Genomic DNA, 25824 nt, shown 5'->3' on the forward strand with positions numbered 1-25824 from the left:
TATTCCAATCGCACAGATTTAAATGTCTGGGTCAACTACTGATCAATTACATTGCTGATCTAAACTAACTGACAGAATTACACTTAATATAAGCTCTGTTTTAAAGTATTTTTTATGTTAGTTCGTCTTGTTATTCTAATATAACCATGTATTTTTTAGAATCCATCATCATGAGTTAATACTGTCATGGGTCAGAAGCCTTGTTGCAGTATTTGATACTACCTGTCGACTTGACATGAATAAGCATTTATGATGATGCAGCTGATTGCGTACCTGTCGACAGGAGTACAATCTTTTAATAGACCACTGTTACCTGTCTGTCCGGTAACTATGTCTACTTGGAACTAGAAATCTATGAAATGTCTACCGCTTGTATAGTCCTATTTAACGCGGTCTATACACGTTCGCATAAAGATAGGACTCCCTGCACAGACAAACAGCAGGACACACTCACCTGAAACAACAAAATGGAAGAAAAGGAATGGTGCTCTGCTTGCAGAGATAAACCTGTATCTATTAATACTTGGAAGAAACTCACGTTAAGTGTTGGACATTGAATCTAGTGTGATGGCTGACTTGTGTGGTGACCTAGTTTAGATTAGAGAGTATGCTAGTTTTTAAATAACTGTTTGGCATTGTATTTAATGACAGTAAATAGTAGTGACGTAGCAAGACAGACGAATGACAGTTTCAGAATAGGGGTACACTAACAAAAGGAATATGTGTGGGCTTGAATCAAGAAACATGGTAAACGAACTGCCAGTTAAAATCGACGGATTTAGAGATGTGACGATCATCCTCATTATGTAAATTAACATGGTTTGAAGTATTCAAAGGCCTTATCGGTTGCATCGTTGTTAGCAAGTGTATTGTTCATACTATTGTTTCCCTTGAATTTGTCCAATTCGTGGTTAGTATTCAGTAATAATCAAGTCATTCTTCTTCTTCTTCTTCGTTCTCATTGTTATATTGGAGTGTTCAGATGACTAGATCAATACATGAGATGAACTGCGCAGTGGTTTCCGAATCAGGGAGCTCTCCATATAGTTTTCTTTAATTTTGGGTGTTTTTGGGGCCAGTGTCTTGTACGGGCCACATGGTAAAGAAAACAGTTTTGGAGGACATCGTCAGCATTCTCTGGTGACACTCCTCATTGGCAGATTTCACTGGTTCCAATTTTGAGCTTCCGGTACATATATTGTCTCATTCTGTTGTGTCCGGTCCTGAGTCAAAAGATTTGACGTTGATATTGTCGAGATAGCTTATAATAGGCATCATCTTTCTTGTGATTCGGGTGAGAGCTTGACACTTTCTCATTATTTTTTTTACAATTAGTTTCTTCATTTCTTTTAGACAGAGTGCAATGTTAAATTGTGTGTTTTGTTCTCCCACACTTGGCGAGTGTGTCAGACTTCTCATTTCATTCTCAAGTCATTGAATTCAGCAATCTTGTGAGATCATGTCATTAGCAGTGAACAAACATATTCAAGCACCCAGGCCAGTTGTAGAGTTTGGCGAAGAAGCTAAACTCTAAATGTATCCCAGATTGACCGGATGTTAATTAACGTTGAATGGGATAAAGGCAAGCACAAGATTAGGGACGTTACCTTTAATATCATTTATTTATGGCGCCATCTTGGGGAACTACAGCAGTTCGCAAGAGAGGGAACATTACTAGAGAGGGAACATTACTAGAGAGGGAAAATTACTAGAGAGGGAACATTGCAAGAGATAGAACATTACTAGAGAGGGAACATTACTAGAGAGGGAACATTACTAGAGAGGGAACATTACTAGATAGAGAACATTACTTGTGAGGGAACATTACCAGGGGAACATTACAAGAGAGAAAACATTACTAGAGAGGGAACATTACTAGAGAGGGAACATTTCTAGAGAAGGAACATTACTAGAAAGGGAACATTACTAATATCGACAAAGGAACATGACTGAACTAATGCATGTATCCACACCAGGTACTGAGCATGATTTCACTTTCTTGAAGGTTGTGTTGGTCACGTGACACCCTTGCAAACTGTTGCATGAGTCCTAGTTTATCTCCAGACTTTACGGTTTGTACATTTCTAGATGCTAGTTGTTGAAAGATTGGTGAGGAAAAAATATGTGAGCTTCATTTATTCTTACCTTCTGAAAAATGTGCGCACTTTTGGCAATATTTTTTTTTGTTTATTTCCGACTTCTGACCTTCACCTTTCTTTTCCCTGACCTATATTCCTTCCTTTTTACAGAGCTTTTGTCTACTTTCTGTAGAAACTTTTAGAAACGTTTTGATATGTTTCTATCTAATGAAATCTCCGTGGATTCAAATCTTTCGCCCAGTACGTGACCTAGATTAGCTCTGCAAACTGTCTTGAGTTAGTCACCTCGTGAATTGAATCGTCGATGCTATGTGATGTTATGTCCCTTTACCTGCCAGCCTGCTGCTTCTTCCGTCGTCTGCTAAACGAAAAGCTGTTATTAGTTATGTCAAGCCAAGTGACAAGTCAAATAGTGTCTATTTTGGGTTTCTGATTATTATACTACATTTCTGATTTCATTGAAAGAAGATGGTTCTGTGGAGAGATTTCGCTTGCATGTCAATGTCTTTATAGATACTAAAATTGAACCAGACAGAACTGGGGTCCTCCACATATAAACTAATTCTATGTCTTACTTAGACTTAGAAAAACGTACACAGACGCGTTAGGCTCATTGGGTGGCAAGCTGTCTCCACATAGATCTGTATTTTAAATCTAAAGAGGTTTAACTTCATTGGCTAACTGATGGATTTAGTATTATGTATAAAAAAAATTTATATTAACACACGACATTAAGCTCGTTTATAGTTAAAGGTATGACACATGGAATATCAACTGAAAAGGTTAGAGTTCAAAACCATGTTGAAGATTTCTTTTATTACTATACCCACCGTTTGCTTCTATAAGGGAGGTGGGTGTCGCTGAAAAATTGTATTTGGTGTCTGCCTGTCCTGCGCTCAGGGCTGCCCTAAAGGTGGATACGACCTTAATGAGAGAACAGGGACAACACGAACCAAGACTATTCGTTACAGCAGTCCTCAACACTGACCTGAGACGTCACAACCTGTAGGAGGAGGAGAGGAGACCAATGGCTCGTCGCCACGACACAGGTCTGTACGATGTGGAAACGAGCGATTGGTATCCACTGCCCACAGGTTTCAACGTTGCATTTTAGAGATTTTCGAGATGCTCAGCCTACAGTTTTACTTTGAGTCAGATGAGTAATAAAAAAAAAAAAGACTTGCTATGATGTTGTTTTTTTTTTTGGGGGGGGGGGAGGGGGGGGGTGATCTGATTAATTCGATAGATTAAAAAACAGTTAATAAAAAAATAAAAATAAAAAATCTTGGAGCTAAAGCTTACAAATATTACATTAGACCCAACCTATATGTGCAGGGAACATTACCTTAACAGGCGATCTGAGCCACACACAAAAGATGAGGGATCTGGTTACAGCAAGGGTTCTCATCCTGTGGGTCGTCGATTGACGATTTGCCAGGGGTCGCCTGAGACCATCGAAAATATGGACTGTTATTGTCTACTCTTCTATTGCTATATGTGTGTGTGTGGGGGGGGGGGGTCGTGGAAGAGTGGGGGTCGTAAAAAGAGGTCGCCGAGCATAAAAGGTTGAGAACCGCTGGGTTACAGGAACTTTCACAGCACCCCCTACGACGAACGTCAAGGGACAGATAAGATTAGACGATGCCATTTTTCTAAAAAGTAAAGCATATTTTCAAAGCGAAGATTGAACTTCTCGGAGCTCATAAGAAATTAGACTGCCGCCGTCATCTTCGGCCACGATGGAGGAGCAGTAACAGATTCATGTTTTTATTTTCTACGCAATCAACACGTCATTGAAATACGATAACCAAATGCATAAGAGCATAAGTAATAAGGCTTCACTTCGAATCCGAAGAAAAAATGAGAAATACAGTATTTTCCGTGGCTACGGAGCCCCAGCTGTGACCTACATATTTCGCCACATCCAGTGCAAGCAAAACCATTGTCCACCGGTGGTGGATTATTTTTTTTTTTTTCGCTGACTTCCTCTACCCTCGGCCGCGGAATTTAGGGCATAAGTGTGTAGAGCATAAGTGTGTAGAGCATAAGTGTGTAGAGCATAAGTGTGTAGAGCATAAGTGTGTAGAGCATAAGTGTGTAGAGCATAAGTGTGTAGAGCATAAGTGTGTAGAGCATAAGTGTGTAGAGCATAAGTGTGTAGAGCATAAGTGTGTAGAGCATAAGTGTGTAGAGCATAAGTGTGTAGAGCATAAGTGTGTAGGGCATAAGTGTGTAGAGCATAAGTGTGTAGGGCATAAGTGTGTAGAGCATAAGTGTGTAGGGCATAAGTGTGTAGGGCATAAGTGTGTAGAGCATAAGTGTGTAGAGCATAAGTGTGTAGAGCATAAGTGTGTAGAGCATAAGTGTGTAGAGCATAAGTGTGTAGAGCATAAGTGTGTAGAGCATAAGTGTGTAGGGCATAAGTGTGTAGAGCATAAGTGTGTAGAGCATAAGTGTGTAGAGCATAAGTGTGTAGAGCATAAGTGTGTAGAGCATAAGTGTGTAGAGCATAAGTGTGTAGAGCATAAGTGTGTAGAGCATAAGTGTGTAGAGCATAAGTGTGTAGAGCATAAGTGTGTAGAGCATAAGTGTGTAGAGCATAAGTGTGTAGAGCATAAGTGTGTAGAGCATAAGTGTGTAGAGCATAAGTGTGTAGAGCATAAGTGTGTAGAGCATAAGTGTGTAGAGCATAAGTGTGTAGAGCATAAGTGTGTAGAGCATAAGTGTGTAGAGCATAAGTGTGTAGAGCATAAGTGTGTAGAGCATAAGTGTGTAGAGCATAAGTGTGTAGAGCATAAGTGTGTAGAGCATAAGTGTGTAGGGCATAAGTGTGTAGAGCATAAGTGTGTAGAGCATAAGTGTGTAGAGCATAAGTGTGTAGAGCATAAGTGTGTAGAGCATAAGTGTGTAGAGCATAAGTGTGTAGAGCATAAGTGTGTAGAGCATAAGTGTGTAGAGCATAAGTGTGTAGAGCATAAGTGTGTAGAGCATAAGTGTGTAGAGCATAAGTGTGTAGAGCATAAGTGTGTAGAGCATAAGTGTGTAGAGCATAAGTGTGTAGAGCATAAGTGTGTAGAGCATAAGTGTGTAGAGCATAAGTGTGTAGAGCATAAGTGTGTAGAGCATAAGTGTGTAGGGCATAAGTGTGTAGGGCATAAGTGTGTAGAGCATAAGTGTGTAGAGCATAAGTGTGTAGAGCATAAGTGTGTAGAGCATAAGTGTGTAGAGCATAAGTGTGTAGAGCATAAGTGTGTAGAGCATAAGTGTGTAGAGCATAAGTGTGTAGAGCATAAGTGTGTAGAGCATAAGTGTGTAGAGCATAAGTGTGTAGAGCATAAGTGTGTAGAGCATAAGTGTGTAGAGCATAAGTGTGTAGAGCATAAGTAAATAAAAGAATGGAACCACAATGTGAGTAAATACGTATATTCTAGGGACATGGATGAAGTAGCTTCTGCTTATAATGTAAATAGTTCTATAGAGTTCTATAGCCCCCGCCAAGTAAGTAACGCAATCCTTTATACTTCTTCAATGCTCTACAATTGTGAACAAGTTTCCTACTAAATCTACATCTGTATTGGTCTTACTTATTGTTTTCAAGCTAGAGCTCTCCAGCTGTGGGGACTAGGTCGGCTGTGAAGAAATAGGTGAGACATTCTGTAGGTGAGCCCCCCTGCCAGCTTCTTATCGGCAAGTAAACATCACGCCATTAGATGTCTATCTCACACCAACGGCGCTTTTAGACTACTTTCAATAAGATCTTGTTGTTTCTTGTGATTTATTTGGGTTGTTTCTCGAGATTTATTTTTGGCTTGTTGTGTCACGTGAGTTCGGCTAAAAATAAGCTACAAACTGTTGACTACTAGAACGGACATTATATTTGTCTTAAGGTATCTTCATACACAAAGCTTATATCAAATTAATCTTTCAGGATTCGCAGATACAGATAAAAACGTAGGTTACGTCCCCTTAGATAATTGAATACGTTTTTTTTTCTCCCACACTCATTGTTGGAGGAAGTTGGAACTTTAAACAATTATTTAAACTACATAACAATAACTTAATAAAGTAAAGTTTCCCCTTTGCGACCTTACAATCTATAGGGCAGATTACATAAAGGTCATCTGTTTATGTGGCCTAAGGTAAACGAGGGTGTCATGTAGCCAGCAAAACGACTAACAGCCTTTACTTTTTCCGAAAGAATGCCAGGCACCCATTAGAGCTGGGTGGACTCAAAGTCGCCGAAAGATCCCGAAATTAAAAATCTCAGTCTTCACCAGGATTCGAGCCCGGGATCCCCGATTCAGAAGCCAAGCGCTTTACCGCTCAGCCACCCTAACAAACCAGGTATCGCTAAAAAAAAACAACAATTAGTAAATTAATTATTAGTAACTACTAACTTGGTTTTAGTTCGAATAAGGGAAATAAATAACTTATAAATAGTTAAGAGATAAAGTTGCAAGTGCGGAGTTCTTTCCCTTAGAACGGCTTGTTTTTTTTTTTTTATTTTGCTATCCAATTGTGTAAATAAACGAAATGACTTCAGATTAGGACGAAAGAAAATGTCTGAATGTTAGGTTTTTTTTGTTTCGTTTGTGATTAAGTATTTTTTTATCACGTTTTTTTTTATTCAACCCAAAGCAAATTGTATGTGTGTGTGTCGATGTGTGCTTGTGTTTGGGTTAGGTGTGTCCTGACACTTTCCCTTTCACCTATCCGTTATTCTGTTGGACCGTGAGACACACCCACACCACAAACGATCTGTTGACCACCTCTTCCCCCCCCCCCCCATTCGTCTGTGTCGCCTGGACTAGAACCTCTTTTAACCACCTGTCCATTCTTAAATATTGTTCTGCCGTCACTTCCTCTGTTTCTTCTTCTTCCTGGTACTGTTTCCCTGTGGAAATGTTTTTTTTCCATATGACCATACAGTTCTGGAGTATATCATATATAACATTCCATATCTAGGATCTTTTTCTTCAATAATGCAGTCTGCATCCAAGATGTACAAGCGTACAAGAATGTGGCCTTGACCAACGAGCGCATCAATATAATTTATTGGCAGACCAATGTCCAACTATACGTTGTAGTACTATTGTCTGTTTTATAGATAGATAGATAGATAGATAGATAGATAGAGATAGATAGATGGACGGACGGACGGACGGACGGACGGACAGACAGACAGACAGACAGACAGACAGACAGACAGACAGGCAGGCAGGCAGGCAGGCAGGCAGACAGACAGACAGACAGACAAACAGATAGATAGATAGATAGATAGATAGATAGATAGATAGATAGATAGATAGATAGATAGATAGATAGATAGATAGATAGTTTTTAAAAATTTGGAACATTGCAGTACAATCTTTTTTTTTTCAGTTATACCTGACCTCACTACAACAGTAAGGAATTAGTTTTCAGCTTTCTTACAAGCAAAATGAAAAAAAAAATCCTTTTTAAAAAAATATTTTTCTAAAAGGAGGAGCTTTATCCTTAAAACCATATCTACCAATAATGTACAAGCTATTTCCCTTATTCGATGACAAACAAAATAATTAATTACCAATAATTAATTGATTAATTGAGTATTTTTGTCTATTGATTCGTGTTTTGTTTGGTACAATAAATAATTGTTGAAAGTATCAACTTGATTGGAGAATGCGTGAGGGAGAAATAGCGTTAACAATTATTTAAGGGGACTAAACCCAACACATTTAGCCATATCTGTGAATATTGAAGTTTTATTTTCCCTTTGTGGCTATTAAACACAATAATGAATTACTAATAATTAAAAAGTTTCAACTTGATCCGAGAATGGGTTTGGGAGAAACAACGTGTTCACACTTTTTACCAGACAGACAGACAGACAGAGTGAGTTGATATAAACATTGTAAAAATGACTCGTTAAAGATGAATGGCTTCGTAAACAATGACATGATCAGAGAATTAATGTATTGTCTATTTATGTGTATAACAACATTTATTAAGAGACATATCTACAATCCTAATCTCCGTTAGTGTACTGAGTCAGAATCTGAAGAATTCCCGACACGCAGATTTTGTTGACTGCTAAACGTCTAGCCTAAAGGACACTTTCATAAGGAAACTTTGTATGAGAACATTTCAACAAAAGTCATTTAGAGTTTACACCCACTTTTAGGTCAGGCCATGTCCTGCGTTCTGGACTGTCATTAAGATGGACTTAGATCCGAACCATGACATACCATGACGTCCATGACATACCATGACGTCCATGACATACCATGACATCCATGACATACCATGACGTCCATGAGATACCATGACGTTCATGACATACCATGACTTCCATGACATACCATGACATACCAAGACGTCCATGACATACCATGACGTCCATGACATACCATGACATACCAAGACGTCCATGACATACCATGACATACCATGACATACCAAGACGTCCATGACATACCATGATGTCCATGACATACTATGACGTCCATGACATACCATGACGTCCATGACATACCATGACGTCCATGAGATACCATGAGGTCCATGACATACCATGACGTCCATGACATACCAAGACGTCCATGACATACCATGACGTCCATGACATACCATGACATACCAAGACGTCCATGACATACCATGACGTCCGTGACATACCATGACGTCCATGACATAACAAGACGTCCATGACATACCATGACGTCCATGACATACCATGACGTCCTGCAGGAGGTTTACAAATCAAGTCGAGGTTCCATCATGAATGGTATATCCCCCGTCTATTGCTCTCTAAACCCAAACTCAGTCTCTTTTCCTTCATAGACCGACCATAATCTACTTGAAAAGGGGTAGAGGGGCGGGGGTAAGCTTAAATTCACCAAATAACCTTGACCTTTGCTCCAATTATATTCTTCTTCCCCACACGTGTGCTGGCCTGGAGAGTTATTTACTATGGAGTGACATACGCGGTCCCGCTAATGAGCGATCTGGTGGGCTTGGTACACGAGTCCTGACGGGAGGAGACCAAACGACCAATTTATGATTAAATGTGACGGCTTCCGGTTTTATCAACCCCCCCCCCCTTTTTCTAGTAAGTTTTCTAACTTAAATTTATCATAGAACAAGCAAAGTATAAAAAAACAAGTCTTATATATATATAAAGAAAAAACTGCACATTTATAGTCATATATATATATATATATATATATATATATATATATATATATATATATATATATATATATATATATATATATATATATATATATATATATTGTGATGAGGGGATTTCTTACACTTTGTGTCGACGTTTCCGCGGGCCGGATAAAATCCCATTGTGGGACGAATGTGGCCCGCGGGCCGTTCTTGGGGCACCACCTAACTAGAGCTACAAATCGAGAACAGTCCGTTGCTTTTGTGACAAGGTCTTAACCACACACAAAAAAAGATAACAACAAAGGTTAGATTTTGAGTTGTCGTTTCGGAAATCCATATTCTGTTGTTATATTGTATTACTCAGTCGCAATATGTTAGTTGTTAGTAACGATGGCAGAAAACGTTTGTAAACATATTACAATAAGTACATATAAAATTAGGTTAAAAGGCGCCACTTAATAAATGCCCTTTTTATACCGCCCTCTGACAGGCCCCACTACCAATTGGGTACTATGTACATTACTTCCACCCCAAACGCCACGGCGTCGAACAAATCTCCATTAGGTCACGTTTGATAGACGGTGACCCGAGGAAATAGTGCGGTCTGTGATTCGGAATGTCCGAATAGTGACTCTGATGTCTCTACATTACTTCGTACTTTGGGTGGTCAAATAAAATTAGTTTTAGTGTGGTCACTAGCGGTCAGCCTTTAATTTTTATTGGTTTATGATCAGCGATATTACTTTATTGTATATATCTTTATGGTGGCTTTGGGTGGTTAATGTCAAGAATCGATACTGTGACCTCATTTTAATTCATTCTTGAAAAGGTTAAAGAAATTCACAGAGAAAGCATATGTTCATTATAACTAACCAATCAGAGAAAGTAGTCCCTCTTTCAGAGGGTGTAAAGGTCATCTGGTTCTGAGGCTCACGGATAACGAGGTTGTCATGTGGCCAGCACAACGACTACCGCCTTTACTTTTCCCCAACTAACGTCGGGTATCCATTAGTGGGCTCACACTCCCCCCATTACAACAAGGATTTACAAGTTGTTCCCTTTTCAGACCCTGCGATCTTTGGGGCAGATGAAGTAAATGTCATAAACTTGAACTTCTATGGCTTGCTGTTAACCAGGGTGTCATGTGGCCAGCACAACCACCAAACCGCCTTTACTTTACCCCACAAATCCAAGATTTAAAAAAAATCCAAGTCTTTATAGAGATTCGAACCTTGCTCCCTCGGTTCGGTAGGCAAGCGCTTTACCATTCAGCCATCACAACTCGTAAGGGACATATACAAATCTATTTAAACAATCTATGCTAACACGTTTTATCATAATAGCTGTCACGGCCACCTTTTCTTGGCTATTTATTTATCTGTTGAAATCTTCAACTAAACAAACTTCTTTTACGGTGATATCAACAATGTTTTTAAAAAAACGCGCTATTTTCATTACAGCTTTCATTACGTCACCGGTGTTTTGTTGACGGTTATTGACTTTGTTGAAGGTCATTGACTTTGTTGAGGGTCATTGACTTTGTTGAAGGTCATTGACTTGTTGCACAAGACTGCTAGTAGACAATTAGACCTCTGTAGGCGTATTATATCTTAACATAAAACTTGAAATAAGTTCTTTTTGAACAGTACTATATATACATTTATTACAATATAGACACATTCAACTTGAGTAGATATAAAATAAAATGTAGTAGACTTTACTAATACTATTTTATGATACTATAAGCAAAATCAAACTCGCTTTAAAAAAAAAACAGATCTTTACATTCTGGCATTCTGGAGTCGTCATTCTAACCCAAGACAGCTTACGACAGTGTCGTTTATGTTGCAACATTCACGCTGCGTAGCCACCGACCAATTGCTAGCTTCTTCCCACAGTCACCATAGAGGCACACACACACACACACACACACCATAACACGGTGCCCATTCATTTTGAGAATGTGGTCCGCCAACTTTCATATAAGCATGCAATGCGCGGGCTGCGTCCACTTGGGAAAAGGGCTGGAGGACCCGGAGAGTAATGGGTCATGGGCAGAATGTGGCCCTCGAATAGTAGTTTGGACATCACTGCATTACGTTATAGTTCAGTGAGTAGTGCAGAATTATCGTGCTATGTGTGTTATCCTTACGAAAAATTGCTTACTTTTTCTTAAATGTTCACCTTTTGTTATGAAACAGGTAAGCACTTTCTGTTCTCTACATATTTATACTTTGCAATCATCGGGACAGTTTTTTAAATCCCCCATTTCCAAGTTTATCCGATCTTAGGATAGCAGAGAGCTTATCAGCTCCAGTCAAGATAAGCTTATGCAACTATGTGGACCCCCCTGGAATCAGAGTGACAGAAGTTTATCGTTTTCTCTACGCAAGAAAATTCTGAAGCTTGATTCGTAAAGACCTTCTCAGGGGGAATTAATTGCTAGTGGGTAAAATCTGGACCACATAGTTATCTCCCTGAAGCATTTAAGAAAAAAAATAAAAAAAATTAGTGGCTGATGTGTACGCGAGTGTAAGATAGTTTGGTGCATGTCTTTAGGAGTACTGTTGGTCCCTCAAACCGACTAGAAAGTTTATCAAATTACATTTTCGTGAACAACAAAAACAACACAAAATGCTGAAATTTTACAAAAAGTTTTGGAAGACTTACAAAAATGGAAATCAAATAGGAGCATGTTTTTGCATCTAGAAAAATGTCAGTTATTAACAAAAAAAAAACTTAAACAAATAAGGACTACTTTTTTTTTCCACGGTATGTTACGTGCTCAAACTAAAAACTTAAAATATCTAGGTGTAATAATAAATGAAAAACTGTCATGGAATCATCTTCTTTTTTGAAGTAACGTCTGTATTATATAAGATAAGAAGATAAGATATTGATGAAATTATTAAATAAATATCAAAGAAAGCTTTGGCGTTTATTAAAAGAATTTTTTTTTTACAAATCAAACAAAAACATAAAACTAAAATGTTGTTTAACCTTGGTTAGTTAGGCCAATATTAGAATATGCATCCTCCATTTGGGACCCCTCAACTGAAGGAAACATTAAGAAAGTAGAACAGGCGCTAAATAGAGCAGTGAGATTTATTTAAAAAAAAAACAACGAATATTGACACTTGATTAGAGTAACATCTTTAGTAAAAGCACTAAATTTAGAGACACCTAAGGACAAAAAATTTAAAACACTGAACCATAATTTACAAATGAAAAAAAAATCTAATAAAATACTTAAGAAGACAAAAAAAAAAAGAGTCACATTTCTCATTCCATATGCTAGGACAAATTCATACAAGTTCTTCTTCTTCCCTAGTGCAATTGGAGCATGGAATGGGTTGCTTCAGACTGCCAGGAAAACCAACGACTTAGCAGACTTTAAGTCACTAATTAACGTGAATGGCTCGTTCTATGAGATACGTTTCAGAAAGACAGAAATAATTAGCAATGGCAGAGAGAGAGAGAGAGAGAGAGAGAGTGTGCAGGTCTAGTCTCTATTTACTTATCAGGTCTGATTAGCAATTTAAAATTAATTATAAATGGTGGTTTGTCTTAGTTGAGGCAGCGGGAGATAAAAATATAACACAGGAAAAAAAAACGGTACCTCAAAATACATTAACGTCAATATTCTAAAACCCGTTTCTATCATTTTCTTCCCTCTAATTCAGTAGCAAAGTTCATTGACGTCTGATTTAGTCACAGATCATCTCTGGTTGAAAGAGAAGTAACTACATTAAATTGATCATCTTCAGAACTCTAGAACTGAATGCTATGGCGTGTCTATGTGTGTGTTTCTATGGTGACGGTGGGAAGAGGTTGGCGATTGGTTGTGAAAGATGCAAAATAGGCGTCATTGTCGTCACTTGGTCTTAGGGGAGACGACTCCAGAACGCCAGAGTAAAAAGACGTGTTTTTGTAGAGAGTTAGATTTTGTTTAAAAAACGTTCTTATATTATTATTAAACTCTGCTACTTCTATCCCATTTCATCTCAAGTTAAATTTGTTTTTATTGTAATAAAAGTTATAATTAGTTATGTTAATAAAACAAGTTACTCAACTATTTTAAAGTTTTATAAGTTAAGGTATATATAGTTCGTTCATCGTGGTTAGATAATTGTAAATTTGAAACTCAGGGGACTGAGAGCTTTGCACTGGGGTTTTATGTTAAGGTTATAATACGCCTAACGCGGTTTATAGTGGCGTAGCTAGGAGGAAGGGGGGAGAATTTCAAAATCCTCCCGGGCCCCCATTTGAAGGGGCCCCCCTAATGAGTGTTTTTTTTTACATTAGATATTAAATATTACGCAAATAGCAAGGGCCCCCTAAGAGGTCAAGCCCCCCAAATGAAGGTAAATTCCTATCTACGCCACTGGCGGTTGAGTTGTCTACGAGCAGTTTGGTGCTTCAAGTCAACGACCGTCCATAACGCCCATTTAAAAGGGTTTTGCACTTTTCTAGATGCATAAAAACCCTCTAGTCAGCTCTTTAAAGAGCATCCATGTGTGGGTGGGTGATAGTGCCATATCTTGTCTCATCTAGACCTTTTTTATGTATTTCTTGTTAAGGGAAACAATCCGGCGAGTTTCTTACAGTAATTGCTTCCCCTTTCAGCTCTATTTTTTTTTTTTTTTAGATGTAATGTCAGATCACAATTGAGGCGGAAAAAAAACAATTTCATGTGTATATCGAATTTTTATTTTATTTTGTATCTATTAAACAAAACATTGTAAATGCTAATCAAAAATATATTTAACTGTTAAATTAGCGCCTACCAACACCAGACTATACTCCGGCCTTGGGTTTCGGTCGCGGTATCTTCACTTGCCACCACCCAAAACGCGATACCACAGAACATGGCATGCTTGGGCTAGAGACGAGCCAAAAATAAACTTCCCGCCCCATTAACATCTGCTCAGTTTTTTTGGCTTTTCTACACTCCATCCTGGCACATCATCGGAGCGGCAGATTTAATCAGGAGATTCCCCAGGCGCCTGGCAATGTGGGAATGTCACAATATGCCGGGGTGTTGTATCAAAGAATTCCTTGTTGTAGGTTGTTTTTTTTTTCTCTTTGTAATTGAACAAGGGGCCCCGATGAGCAGGCGCTTACGGAGGAAGAGGTCTGTTGAGCCGAACTATCTCTTAAAGATTTCCAGATTCTTTTCATGTTAATTTGACATTAATAAGCTAGGGGAAAAAAAATGAATACACAACAATTCTATAACAAACAATGTTTTGCAGTGACCGCGAAATCGGACAACTCATTCTACACTGAAAGCGAAGCCGGGTGACTCAATTAACTGGCGCCGATTGGAATTGCTTAATATTTTTGTGACATATAGAGAACTGAGAAATTATTTATGGTATTTATTAGCTTTAATTATGCCCCTTTTGGGAAAGACGTCTCATGGATTTTAAAGCTGGTTTCACATGTTTTGTGTGTTCCTTCAAAATTTAAGATTAATAAATCTTAGCCCAATACTTCCACTGGATGGCGGCTAGGGTTCCAACAAGCGACAACCAAGACAACGGTCCAGAGCGCATACGAATGTACGAGTAGACGAATCAGTTAGGTCTAAATCAAAATATTAGTTTCGTTTTGAATGTCGACAAACTGGGAAGTAGATGGATGTATGGAGGACCCCTTAAGTAACTAAAAGTTTGTAATCTGGCCCACAGATGTTAGGCTAGGCACGAATAATTACTGTAATGTAAAGTCTCTGTTATCACACTTCTAGTTCATAGTCGCCCCCACCTCCGTTACATACATGTGATAAAACGTGACCTCAAATCAGTGAACATCAATACTGACAATTGGAAAGATATAGCTCTAGACCGCACCAGATGGAGAGAGACAGTGACCAGGAAAGCTATGGACAGTGAAAGTACATGGGTCTCAGCTCAGGAAGAAAAACTTACAATCCGAAAAATGGCCAGCTCCTCTACCACCGAAGCAAAAGCCACCTTAACCTGCGCTATTTGTGGACGGGAGTGTCTCTCCAAAAAAGGGCTCCACAGCCACATGAGGAAGCGTACTCTGATATGAACCGTAGTCGTTTTACGTCTAAAGGAGGCCAATAGTTCATAGTACTCTGGAAGTACCAATTGAAATTCACTGCAAGCACTACAATCTGTGACCTCCAAGCTTTCTTGTTCCTATTTAATCGTCATTTTGTAATTCCAGAATGGAGGCCTTTCATGTTCGCACCATTGTCACAACCGTGTCCACGAGTTTTTCAACATTCAATTCAAGCTTCTCCCGTTCATTCAGTAGGACTTTTTCGAATATTTAGCAATTTCAGGAGATTTCCAGGAGCTCCTAGAAAATCAGGAGGCTGCGGGAGCCCTGATAAATTATAATGTTTTTATTTAATAATTTACACCTAGATTTGCGCGGGGCCTATGAAATAGCGGGTCCTACTGTGGCCGAATAAATTGCAGTGGCCTTAGGCCGGCCCAACTCGTAGGTCTAAGGACGTTTTTTCTGAAGGACATAAATAACAGATCTCGTCCTTTCAACGTGCATATGCTCCTAAATTTGCATCAATGAATTCATAATTCATCAAGTGAGCCCCGGGTTTATACCAATGTCCAATCTAAATGATAATGAACAACATACACTTTCTCCATAACGTTGACCGCTTGACCGTGTTGTACAGTCTGGACGCCTTGCATGTTCGGGGATCCGTTAACTTCTTTGTCGTTTGCGTTATTGTAATTGAAATAGAAACTGAGTTTGAAAAAAAAAAAAAAAAAAACAACTCCGAGGCGGCCCCCAAGGGCCCAGCAATGTAATCTAGAATCACTTATCTATATTCAATAGATTCAGAAGGAATATCAGAAGCTAAGAGCCACAAACTGTCGAAAACCGCAATCTCCTCTTCCTTCAATACAAAATAGACAAAAATGTTGCCGATATAAATGTTTTGTTTGTCTGGAGGTCCATAGTGCACAGCGCTATACAATGACATATTGATGTTGTTATTATTACATTGTTACTATTCATAAGTATTCCAAGATCTAATTGTTATGAAGATATGGTTCAGTAGTTACCTGGCCTAATGATTGTTTAGTATTTCTTGTCCTCATTGTAAACAGCTCATTGCATTAACTAACTAAATACATTTTCACATGTCGTTTATTAGTCTAAGACTAAGACTATGACCGCTTTATTGATCCTTATGGAGATTTGTTGTGATTACAATGACTCTTTGCTCATATAAAGACAACACAACAGAAACATACACATAACTACAATAGACACAGCATAAAAGTTCATTCAGCGACTACACACAGGCATCTTGGTCCTTTTCATGTTTCCTGATCAACGAGTGGCGTTGATATAGTCTAACCGAGTGAGGTACGAACGAGTTTTTGTACCGCTGTGTTCTTGTTTTCATTGACAGTAGTCGCCCACTTCGCGACGACCTGACATAGTTCTGATGGAGCGGGTGGCCGTTGTTTTCCAACATTTTTTCGATTTTCCTTAGACACTTTTGTTCAAAAAGTTCTTTTAAATGTGGTAATGTTGTGAGTGTAATTTTTGATGCCCTTTTTATGATGGTTTCTAGACGGCGCAACAGGTTAGATGAAGCGTTGCCTTGCCAACAAGTTACGTGTAGGCAAGAATGGGTGCAGGTGTCTTTCTAGGTCCATTAAGCCTTATTGTTGTTAAGTACATCTATTTAAACAGAACCTGACAATGTCGGTGTTTGTAATCCTTTTGGTGGAGGAGGCGCGGTGGCTAAGTGGTTAAGCGCTTGGCTTCCGAACCTGGGGTCCTGGGTTCTCAGTGAAGATTGGGATTTTAAATTTCGGGATTTTTAGGGCGCCACTGAGTCCACCCAAATCTAATGGCTACCTGACTTAAGTTGGTAATTTTTTTTGTAAAGGCGGTTGGTCGTTGTGCTGGCCACGTGACACCCTGCTCGTTAACCGTCGGCCAAAGAAACATTAGCGGCGTTATATCGTAGAAAAATGAAAGACTCTTTTCCAAAAAGCTGTAATAAAGATAAAGAAAGAGAAGAAGGCTGGCGCAGTGCGAAGTACCACCACAAGAGTCTGTTTGTAGGATTAGACAATGTTTTACATCACTTCATTGTTTACACTTTTTTTTCTTAAATTTCAGGTGATGACCTACTTTACGACAATGTCACTAATACCAGAATGTGCGAAATGGTCTGGGATAACATCTTATGCTGGGACCCTACCCCTGCGGACACGGTCAGCAAACAACCGTGTCCCGGATACGTAGCTCAATTCAATACCAGCGGTGAGTGAGACGTATAGTTAGTGACAGCGTGACGTTGTGTTTACTCAGAGATTGTGTTGTAAATACAATTCTTATCTATTTTTTTATATATATTTATTCCAAATAAACAAATACAAAAGTACGCTGAAGTTTGAAGAATTAATAAAAGACTGAAGAAACTCCAGCATATAGTTGGATCACTTTAATAATATTCCTTTGAACACATACACAAGTAATCGTTTCAATAATCCGTTATATAAATTCACAATAATGAACGAGCTTTCACTTTAGATTCTCACAATTGCAATGGCAATAAAACAAAAGATTAATACCAATTTGTTTCATGTGAACACACTTTCCTTGTTTCCACTTTAATTTTTCTAGCTACACTTTCAAACCTCCAATAATCATCTCGACTCCACTAATTTTCTTCTACTAATTCTTTTGCAACTGTATCTTCTAGAATAGATATTTTTTACTATCTCGTGTTTTCTAGAATCGACGTCAGTGACCTTTGACTCGACCTCGATATCTGATTGGCCCTTTCTTAATTAACGCGTGAATAATAATGCATGATTTTCATAGACCTGAATTGTCTGGAATAAGCTCACAGCTAAGTGTTGTACCGATACGTGACAGTACACATATCCACTGAGCATAGTTGTATTATGTGACCACATAGATTATTATGCTGAAAGTAGTAATGGATATAAGCATTCCACTACCAAAAAAATACTTCCAATGGCATGAAGTCCTTATCCGGGACTCAGATCTTAAGTCCGGCGGAACATTTACTACTATTAGGAAAATTGCAATACGAGTAGCTGGAGCCTAAACCAGTAAGATTCGGGCAGGAGGGGCTCTTTAGCATTGGCTGGCTACCCACCTAGGAGAAGGAAAACTCTGAATTTAAACCTCAACTGACTAGCAGCTTTAAACAAAGATGGAAAAGGCGTTGGGGGTAAACCTAGAGGAAAAATTAGGAGAGTCGACTTATTGCACTGCTAGCCCTACGACGCCGCTGATCCCAAACTGTATCAACCTTTGGGCACATCAGCTGCGTGGAGAGGGGGGAACTGGCGACCACAGGTAATGCCCAGGCATTCACCTCATTTCTATGAGATGATCTATAGCAGCGGTTCTCAACCTTTTAGGCTCGGCGACACCTTTTTACAATCCCCCACTCTGCCACGACCCCCCCACACACACACACACACGCCCCTGGCAAATCGTCAATCGACCCCCAAGGGGGTCGCGACCCACATGTTGAGAACCCCTGGTCTATAGTCTTTTCGCGACAGAAGGTCATACAGGCAACCGAACATAACAGCTCTCCTTTGTCTTTGGCCGGCACTTCCTGTTGTTTGTGCGTTACATGTTTACATTGCACGATTTACTCTCTCCACAATTCGATACTGATTTGGTTGTTTCCATGCCCATTATATGAATAATAAAGTAGTCTTGTTGTATACAAGAAGCATGCACTTAGAGATAATCGAATTTTTTTTTTTACATATACAAGAATGTTACAAACATAAGAAGAGAATAAATAGCCTCAAAACTTACTTTCCATATTAGGCAAAAACATATATTGCCGCACGGCATTTTTGTTTCTTTATATTATACCATTTTAAGTAGTATTGGAAAAGTCATGTGACGTCATATTAAAGGTTCAAGTAAGTTTCATCAGTGGACTGTGGTACTGTTGTTCGTTCTTGGGCTTCTCCGAGACACTATCAGATCCTGGGAAATATATTGTCAACCCGTGGGCGGAAATTTATACGTTATTACTGAGAGAAGTATTGACCTCAGATCGAACGGGTGTTATTATAACATTGCCATTATGTAACTATGTTGTTCAATATCATATTTGTTTGAGTTATCTCGACTGGTCATCTTGTCGTCTGCTGATGATCGAATGTCGTAATTGCGTTATATATGGTGGTATAGATAACAGATCAAATTAAAACTGGAAGAGAAAGAAAGATAAAGAATAAGAAGAGATAAAGCGAGAATGAGAGAAAGAAGAAGAGAGAAAAAAAGGGAGCGAAAGTGAGAGAGAGAAGATGAGAGAAAGAGAGCAAAGAAGAGATAGTGAATTAAGTGGTAGAGTTAATGCTGAACATGGAGTGAGAAAGCTTGAGAGAGAAGAAACTAAATAGAAAGTAAGAAATGGAAGAGATTGCAAGGAGAAAGACGAGAGAGAATTAAAGGAGAAATGGAATAAGAGAAAGAAAGAAGCAGAGAGAGAACAAAGAGAGCAAAGTGTGTGTGTTAAAATATCTACTAAAAATAACTATGAACCAGACAGAGACACCAAAAATAAAGTTTTTTAGTCTTCTAAATGACGCACTGAATGTTTGAAGATAAGACCACATAATCTAGGACCACATAATCTAAGATCACAAAATCTTAGACCACAATCTATGACCACATAATCTAGGACCACATAATCTAGGACCACATAATCTAAGATCACAAAATCTTAGACCACAATCTATGACCACATAATCTAGGACCACATAATCTTGGACCACATAATCTAAGAGCACATAATCTATGACCACATAATCTAAGACGACACAATCTAGGACCACATAATCTAGGACCACATAATGTATTAATCCATGAAGTTATTTCAAAAAATGTACACAAGTCAATGACCTATCAAGTCCAGGTGTGAACTCACTCACCCGACATTCATGACCTAGACTCACCCTTACGTGCGCCTGTTTGATAAGATGGCCTACGATGGTACTCTAAACAAAAGTTTGCATGTCCCGCGGTTAAAGGTCAAATTTTTATTTTAATGAAAGTAAAAAAAATAATTACGAATTTAGCGAGCTTTTAGGTGTCGAGCTAGATTATATATCATAGCAATAAAAAAAAAAACATTTCCCGCCTCAGACAAGGGCAGTAAATCTTATAAATATATGCATTACTTCCCCCTGCTTCCTGGGCCAAATCAAGAAGGCTTACATACGTTGCTATGGTAACACTTTCCGTGATTATGTCACAAGACTCAAAAAAAAAAAAAAAAAGCTAATGACCTGGGGTGGCGTATCAAGGCTAGACATGTAATGAACATTTCTGAGTTCATTCTCACTTTGTTCATGTTGATAAGTGAGGCTGTTTGTATCAGCGAATTCAAGATATGAACTAACTACCAAGCATTATATAAACTGCAAAGATTTTGTATACATAGGAGTTTACAATGTATAATCTTTTATGCTCGAAATTTTTTCTTGAGTTTCTGGGAATGTCGGTGGAGAATACATTGTACTTTTTATTCGAATTTTTATTTGGAAAAAAAATAACTTGAATTTATTTTTTAGCGGTACATAGCTGTCTTGTTTTTCGTTGTTGTTGTTTTTTGTTTTTGTGTGTGTAAGTTTTTTAAAATACTTTTTTTTCATCTAATTTTATTTTATTACGGTGTCAAAAACAAAATACAACTCATCACTTGTGCAGCTTCCTTAATTTTTTTGTTAATCTAATTATATTTATATTTTTGTAGTTTATTTTCTTAAAACTTCTAAAACATCGAATTAGCGACTATCCTATGGGTTCCTCTTAAAATATCATAATCACACAATATATTCCATATTTAATAATTATTATATTACATAATAATATTCAATTAATTTTTATTTTATTTAAACTTACAAAACCTGAAATAACTTGAATATCTCTTTTATGTACAGATCTAAGCAGCTGCAAAATAATAGCTAGAGGCCAGAGACTTCATATGAAATTTTAGCAAGAATATAAAATGGTGTTTAAACAAAATCTAACTCACAACCAAAAAACGCGCCTTTTCACTCAGGTGTTCTAAACTCGTCTGGTCTAACTCAGACAGCTGACGACATTGCTTCTTATCTTGCATCATTCACACTGCATAGCCACCAACCAATCGTTAACTTGACTATTGATAGCTGAGTGAACTTTAAACAAAAAAAATGAGTTTTAGAACATCCTACCTCATATACCACCAGCAGGAATGCAGCATTCGAACTTTGCACTACAACCGTCAGGAAGTCATATTGTAAACTACTGCCGTCATTGACAAAGTAAATTTTAAATTTAAGGGGGGGAAAGGGGGAAAGGGGGAAACCTCTTTCAAGTAACAACAATACTTTAACAAAATTTAATAAAATACTCAGAAAGACACAAAGACGGAGGTACAAAATCCTAAACATATGCTAGGACAAATTTGTACTAATGCTCCTTCTTTCCTAGTGCTATTAGCGCATGGAATGGGTTGCCTTTGCTAGCCAGGAAAATCAGTGACTTGGCAGAATTTAAGTCATTGGTTAATATGCATGACTGAATGCATGACGCGTTGGACATGATCATCTTCTTTTTTGAAGTAACGTCTGTATTATATAAGATAAAGATAAGATCCTTGACGCCATTTATAATTAATAAGACTTACCTCAGATTTGGATCTTCAAGAAAAGCGCAAAATTGCCGAGCTGAAACGAAAAGTGTTGGTTACAGATTCTAATTTAAAATTAAGTCTGCTTAGAACATATAGGTCAATCTGACAAACGTAGTCGAGTCCGCTAGGGTGTTGTGACCCTGAAATTGCCCTGGTCTGCACATAACCAAGAGGGTATCAATAAAGAAGTACTTAATTAACTCTTTCTCTCCTGATTTGACCCCATTAAATAAACTTAAACTTTGGGTTCATAAACTTTAATCTTTGAGTTATATAAAAAGGTCACGCATTTATCTTCACCAATTATAACATTTTCTGATTACAAGAAAAATGTTTTTTGACGTTTAACCCTAACAGGCTAGTGAAATACAAATGAGAAAAATGAATAATTTATTCTAAACGCGGAAAATAATTACGGAGAGATAGAGTTAATATCAGTCATTAATACTTCTGATTGGTATGTCAGTATGTATTTATCGAACATCTTATCGAACATCTTACCAAACATTTGATATACTTACTAGCACCTTCGTTACCAAAAAAAAAAGATATATGATTGTAGAAACCGAGCGGTTTTGTTCCGTGGTCAGTAACGCAGGTTTGCTTGCACCACCTGTTACCATGACAACCCTTACATAAACAACAACATACAACCGACTTATCTACTTTGACGGGGGGCCGAGCCATTTTAATTGAGACTCGGGCTCGGCTCGTTAGTCATGTTGTATTCATGTCAGGAGGGTGTTTGTCGGAGTCAGAAAGATGGATGGAAGGAGGAAGGCAGTTTTGATTATAGTGTAAAGCTCAGAAAAAAGCATTCAGGGTAGGTCAACATTCAGGGTAGGTCAACATTCAGGGTCGGTCAACTCCGTGAGTCAACAGATCGTTGGCACCTCATGCCTGGACGCCTCTGTTTGTGGATTTTCGGAACAGGCCTAAGTACATTTTGTCTACTTCAGCTTGGAGGCTTGAGATGGATGCGGGAGGATGAAGGTGTCGAATGACCACATGGTGAATAGGTTAGCGCTGAAGTCGTGTGCAAATGAGCGTGAGTTCGTTTCCTTTTCGCTGCTTTTTTGAGCTGACTTTTTTTTTGTCAGTGAACGCCCTTGGAAGTTATTGACCCTTGACCTTTGATGCTTCGATGCTTAAAATTTAAGTTTGTAAATGTTTATGTAACGTGAAGAATTAAACAGATCCAGATAAAACCACGCCCCTTACAGGTGTGCTCGAAAGAGAGTTTTTATGGTAATCTGGGCTCCTCCTTTAAAGCATGTGAGACCTAGCATAAATAATGTCTTTACTGTAGTACATTGATAATATTCATTAATAATTCTTCTATAACTATTGTTGCTACACATTTTTTGGCAAATTGGTTTTGAAAAGTTAAGTTTTTATTCCTTCTTTCTCTCTCTCTCTTTCTCTCTCTCTCTCTTTCTATCTCTCTTTCTCCTTCTCTCTCTTTTTCTCACTCACTCTCTTTCTTCTTCTTTTTTTTTCTCTATCTTTCTCCTTATCTCTCTATTTCTCTTTCTCTCTATTTTTCCTCTCTCTCTTTCTCCTTCTCTCTCTTTTTCTCAATCTCTTTCTCCTTCTCTCTCTCTCTCTCTCTTTCTCTCACTCACTCTGTTTCTCCTTTTCTCTCTTTTCTCCGTCTCTTTCTCCTTCACTGTCTCTCTTTCTCCTTCTCTCTCTATTTCTCTCTCTCTTTCTCCTGCTCTCTCTTTTTCTCCCTCTTTTTCTCCTTCTCTCTTTCTTTCTCTCACTTACTCTCTTTCTCCTTTTCTCTCTTTTCTCCGTCTCTTTCTCCTTCACTGTCTCTCTTTCTCCTTCTCTCTCTTTTTCTCCTTCTCTCTCTCTTTCTCTCACTCACTCTCTTTCTCCTTCTCTCTCTTTTTCTCATTCTCTCTCTCTTTCTCTCACTCACTCTCTTTCTCCTTCTCTCTCTTTTTCTCATTCTCTCTCTCTTTCACTCACTCTCTTTCTCCTTCTCTCTCTTTTTCTCATTCTCTCTCTCTTTCACTCACTCTCTTTCTCCTTCTCTCTCTTTTTCTCCTTCTCTCTTTCTTTCTCTCACTTACTCTCTTTCTCCTTTTCTCTCTTTTCTCCGTCTCTTTCTCCTTCTCTGTCTCTCTTTCTTCTTCTCTCTCTTTTTTTTCTCTCTCTCTCTCTTTTTCTCCTTTCTCTTTCTCTCACTCACTCTCTTTCTCCTTCTCTCTCTTTTTCTCATTCTCTCTCTCTTTCTCTCACTCACTCTCTTTCTCCTTTTCTCTCTTTTCTCCGTCTCTTTCTCCTTCTCTGTCTCTCTTTCTCCTTCTCTCTCTATTTCTCTCTCTATTTCTCTCTCTCTTTCTCCTTCTCTCTCTCTTTCTCTCTCTTTCTTTCTACTGTTCCTCTCTCGTTCTCTCTCTATATATCTATGTCTTATTACTATTTTTAATTCAGTGCAAGACATCTATAGCTAGATGTTAACTTTCCCATCATTTTCCAAGTCCCCTTTTCTATTTCATTGTAAAGAAAGTTTATTAAAATTCTAATATGATCTAGTGATATGGTCGAATACGGTCAAATTTCTCTTTGCCTGCCCAAGACTTGCTGAATTCCGACAGGCCTGGGGGGTAGCCAAAAGTTCTGAACCCGTATGGTGACATACGTGCAGGATTTCTGTCCAGGGCTTTTGCAGGAGACAATGTGAGACTCCTAGCCCCTCCCTCAACTAGAATCGATGCTGAGGAGGACGACGATGAAACGGCCGTACTACCAAAGCATGTTGTTCTTTGTCACACATGTCACAAGTTCCTCAAAAATAATGCCGAAATTTCCTCTTTGGTGTATGTCATGTCATCTATATAAAGTTGCTTAAGGTCTTACTTAAGACAGTTCAAAAAATAATAAACTCATATTATAGTTGCTTTTTTCAAATGCAACTGGTCCATTAGAACTCTGGTTCATTTTTCTTTCTGAAACATGCCGAAGGTGTACCAAATACTTGTAGGGACTCGGCATACACAATTCACCTCCCAGTAAAATCCCAAAATTAACATTTCTAGTCTACATCGGGATTAGAACTCGTGCCTCTTTAGCTAAGATCCAAGCGACTTAAACCACTCGACATCACAGAGAAAGAGTTCAATATCTCTTTTATACGATACAAATATTTTCGTCTTATAAAATACAGACGTTGCTTCAAAAAAGAAGATGATTACGTCCTACTCGTGATTTCAGGTCAATCTAGTCAGTCCTGCTTACCAACGACTTACATTCTGCCAAGTCATTGGTCTTTCTAATGATTCACTTGAAATGTTTTATTTTCATTTATACGGTTTCCAAACTTTGAAAAGTTTAAAGTGTGTCTTGTAGATATCTATAATAATAATGGCAATGTCTTTTGATTCCAAAGCAGGGCCGAATTTAAGACAGGGCATGCGGGGTTTACAGCCCAGGAGACTCCACAAGAAAGGGGCAGCCACAATAGAGATAAAATATATCCGAATTTCAACCGGTCAGAAACCTTTCAGATTTTTTTTTTTAAAATGTTTTCGCATTATTACGGCTAACAAAAATTTTGTGAATAAGAAGCGTACGCCTGTAGCATGGTGGGAATAAGGAAATACAGAGCGTCTACCACGGGTCTTACTCTCCTAAAACTCAAAAATATAAAATTTTTAAACTAAAATATGCATATTAATTTTTTTAAATAAAATTGAGATTACATTTACAAGGACTCTGTTTCTTTCTTCTAAAATATAGCATGCTTTTAGATACAAGTATTTTCATTCATAAGTAGATCTTTGTTAAAGCTTCTCAAAAAGCTGTAGGGACCTCCACAAAAAGTCAGCTCCGGGGCCTCCACATATCTAAATC

General features: G+C 38.2%; 1 protein-coding gene across 1 annotated transcript in view; it reads left to right on the forward strand.

The window, feature by feature from the left end:
• Window positions 1-25824, forward strand: part of LOC106077713 (parathyroid hormone 2 receptor-like) — a 141305-nt gene that overhangs the window by 93221 nt on the left and 22260 nt on the right. The window contains exon 4 of the mRNA XM_056018354.1: window positions 17397-17540. Coding sequence (XP_055874329.1) covers window positions 17397-17540 — 144 coding nt within the window. The remainder of the gene's footprint in view (window positions 1-17396; window positions 17541-25824) is intronic.

This window comes from Biomphalaria glabrata, chromosome 1 (genome assembly GCF_947242115.1).
Source record: "Biomphalaria glabrata chromosome 1, xgBioGlab47.1, whole genome shotgun sequence".
Lineage (NCBI taxonomy): Eukaryota > Metazoa > Mollusca > Gastropoda > Planorbidae > Biomphalaria > Biomphalaria glabrata.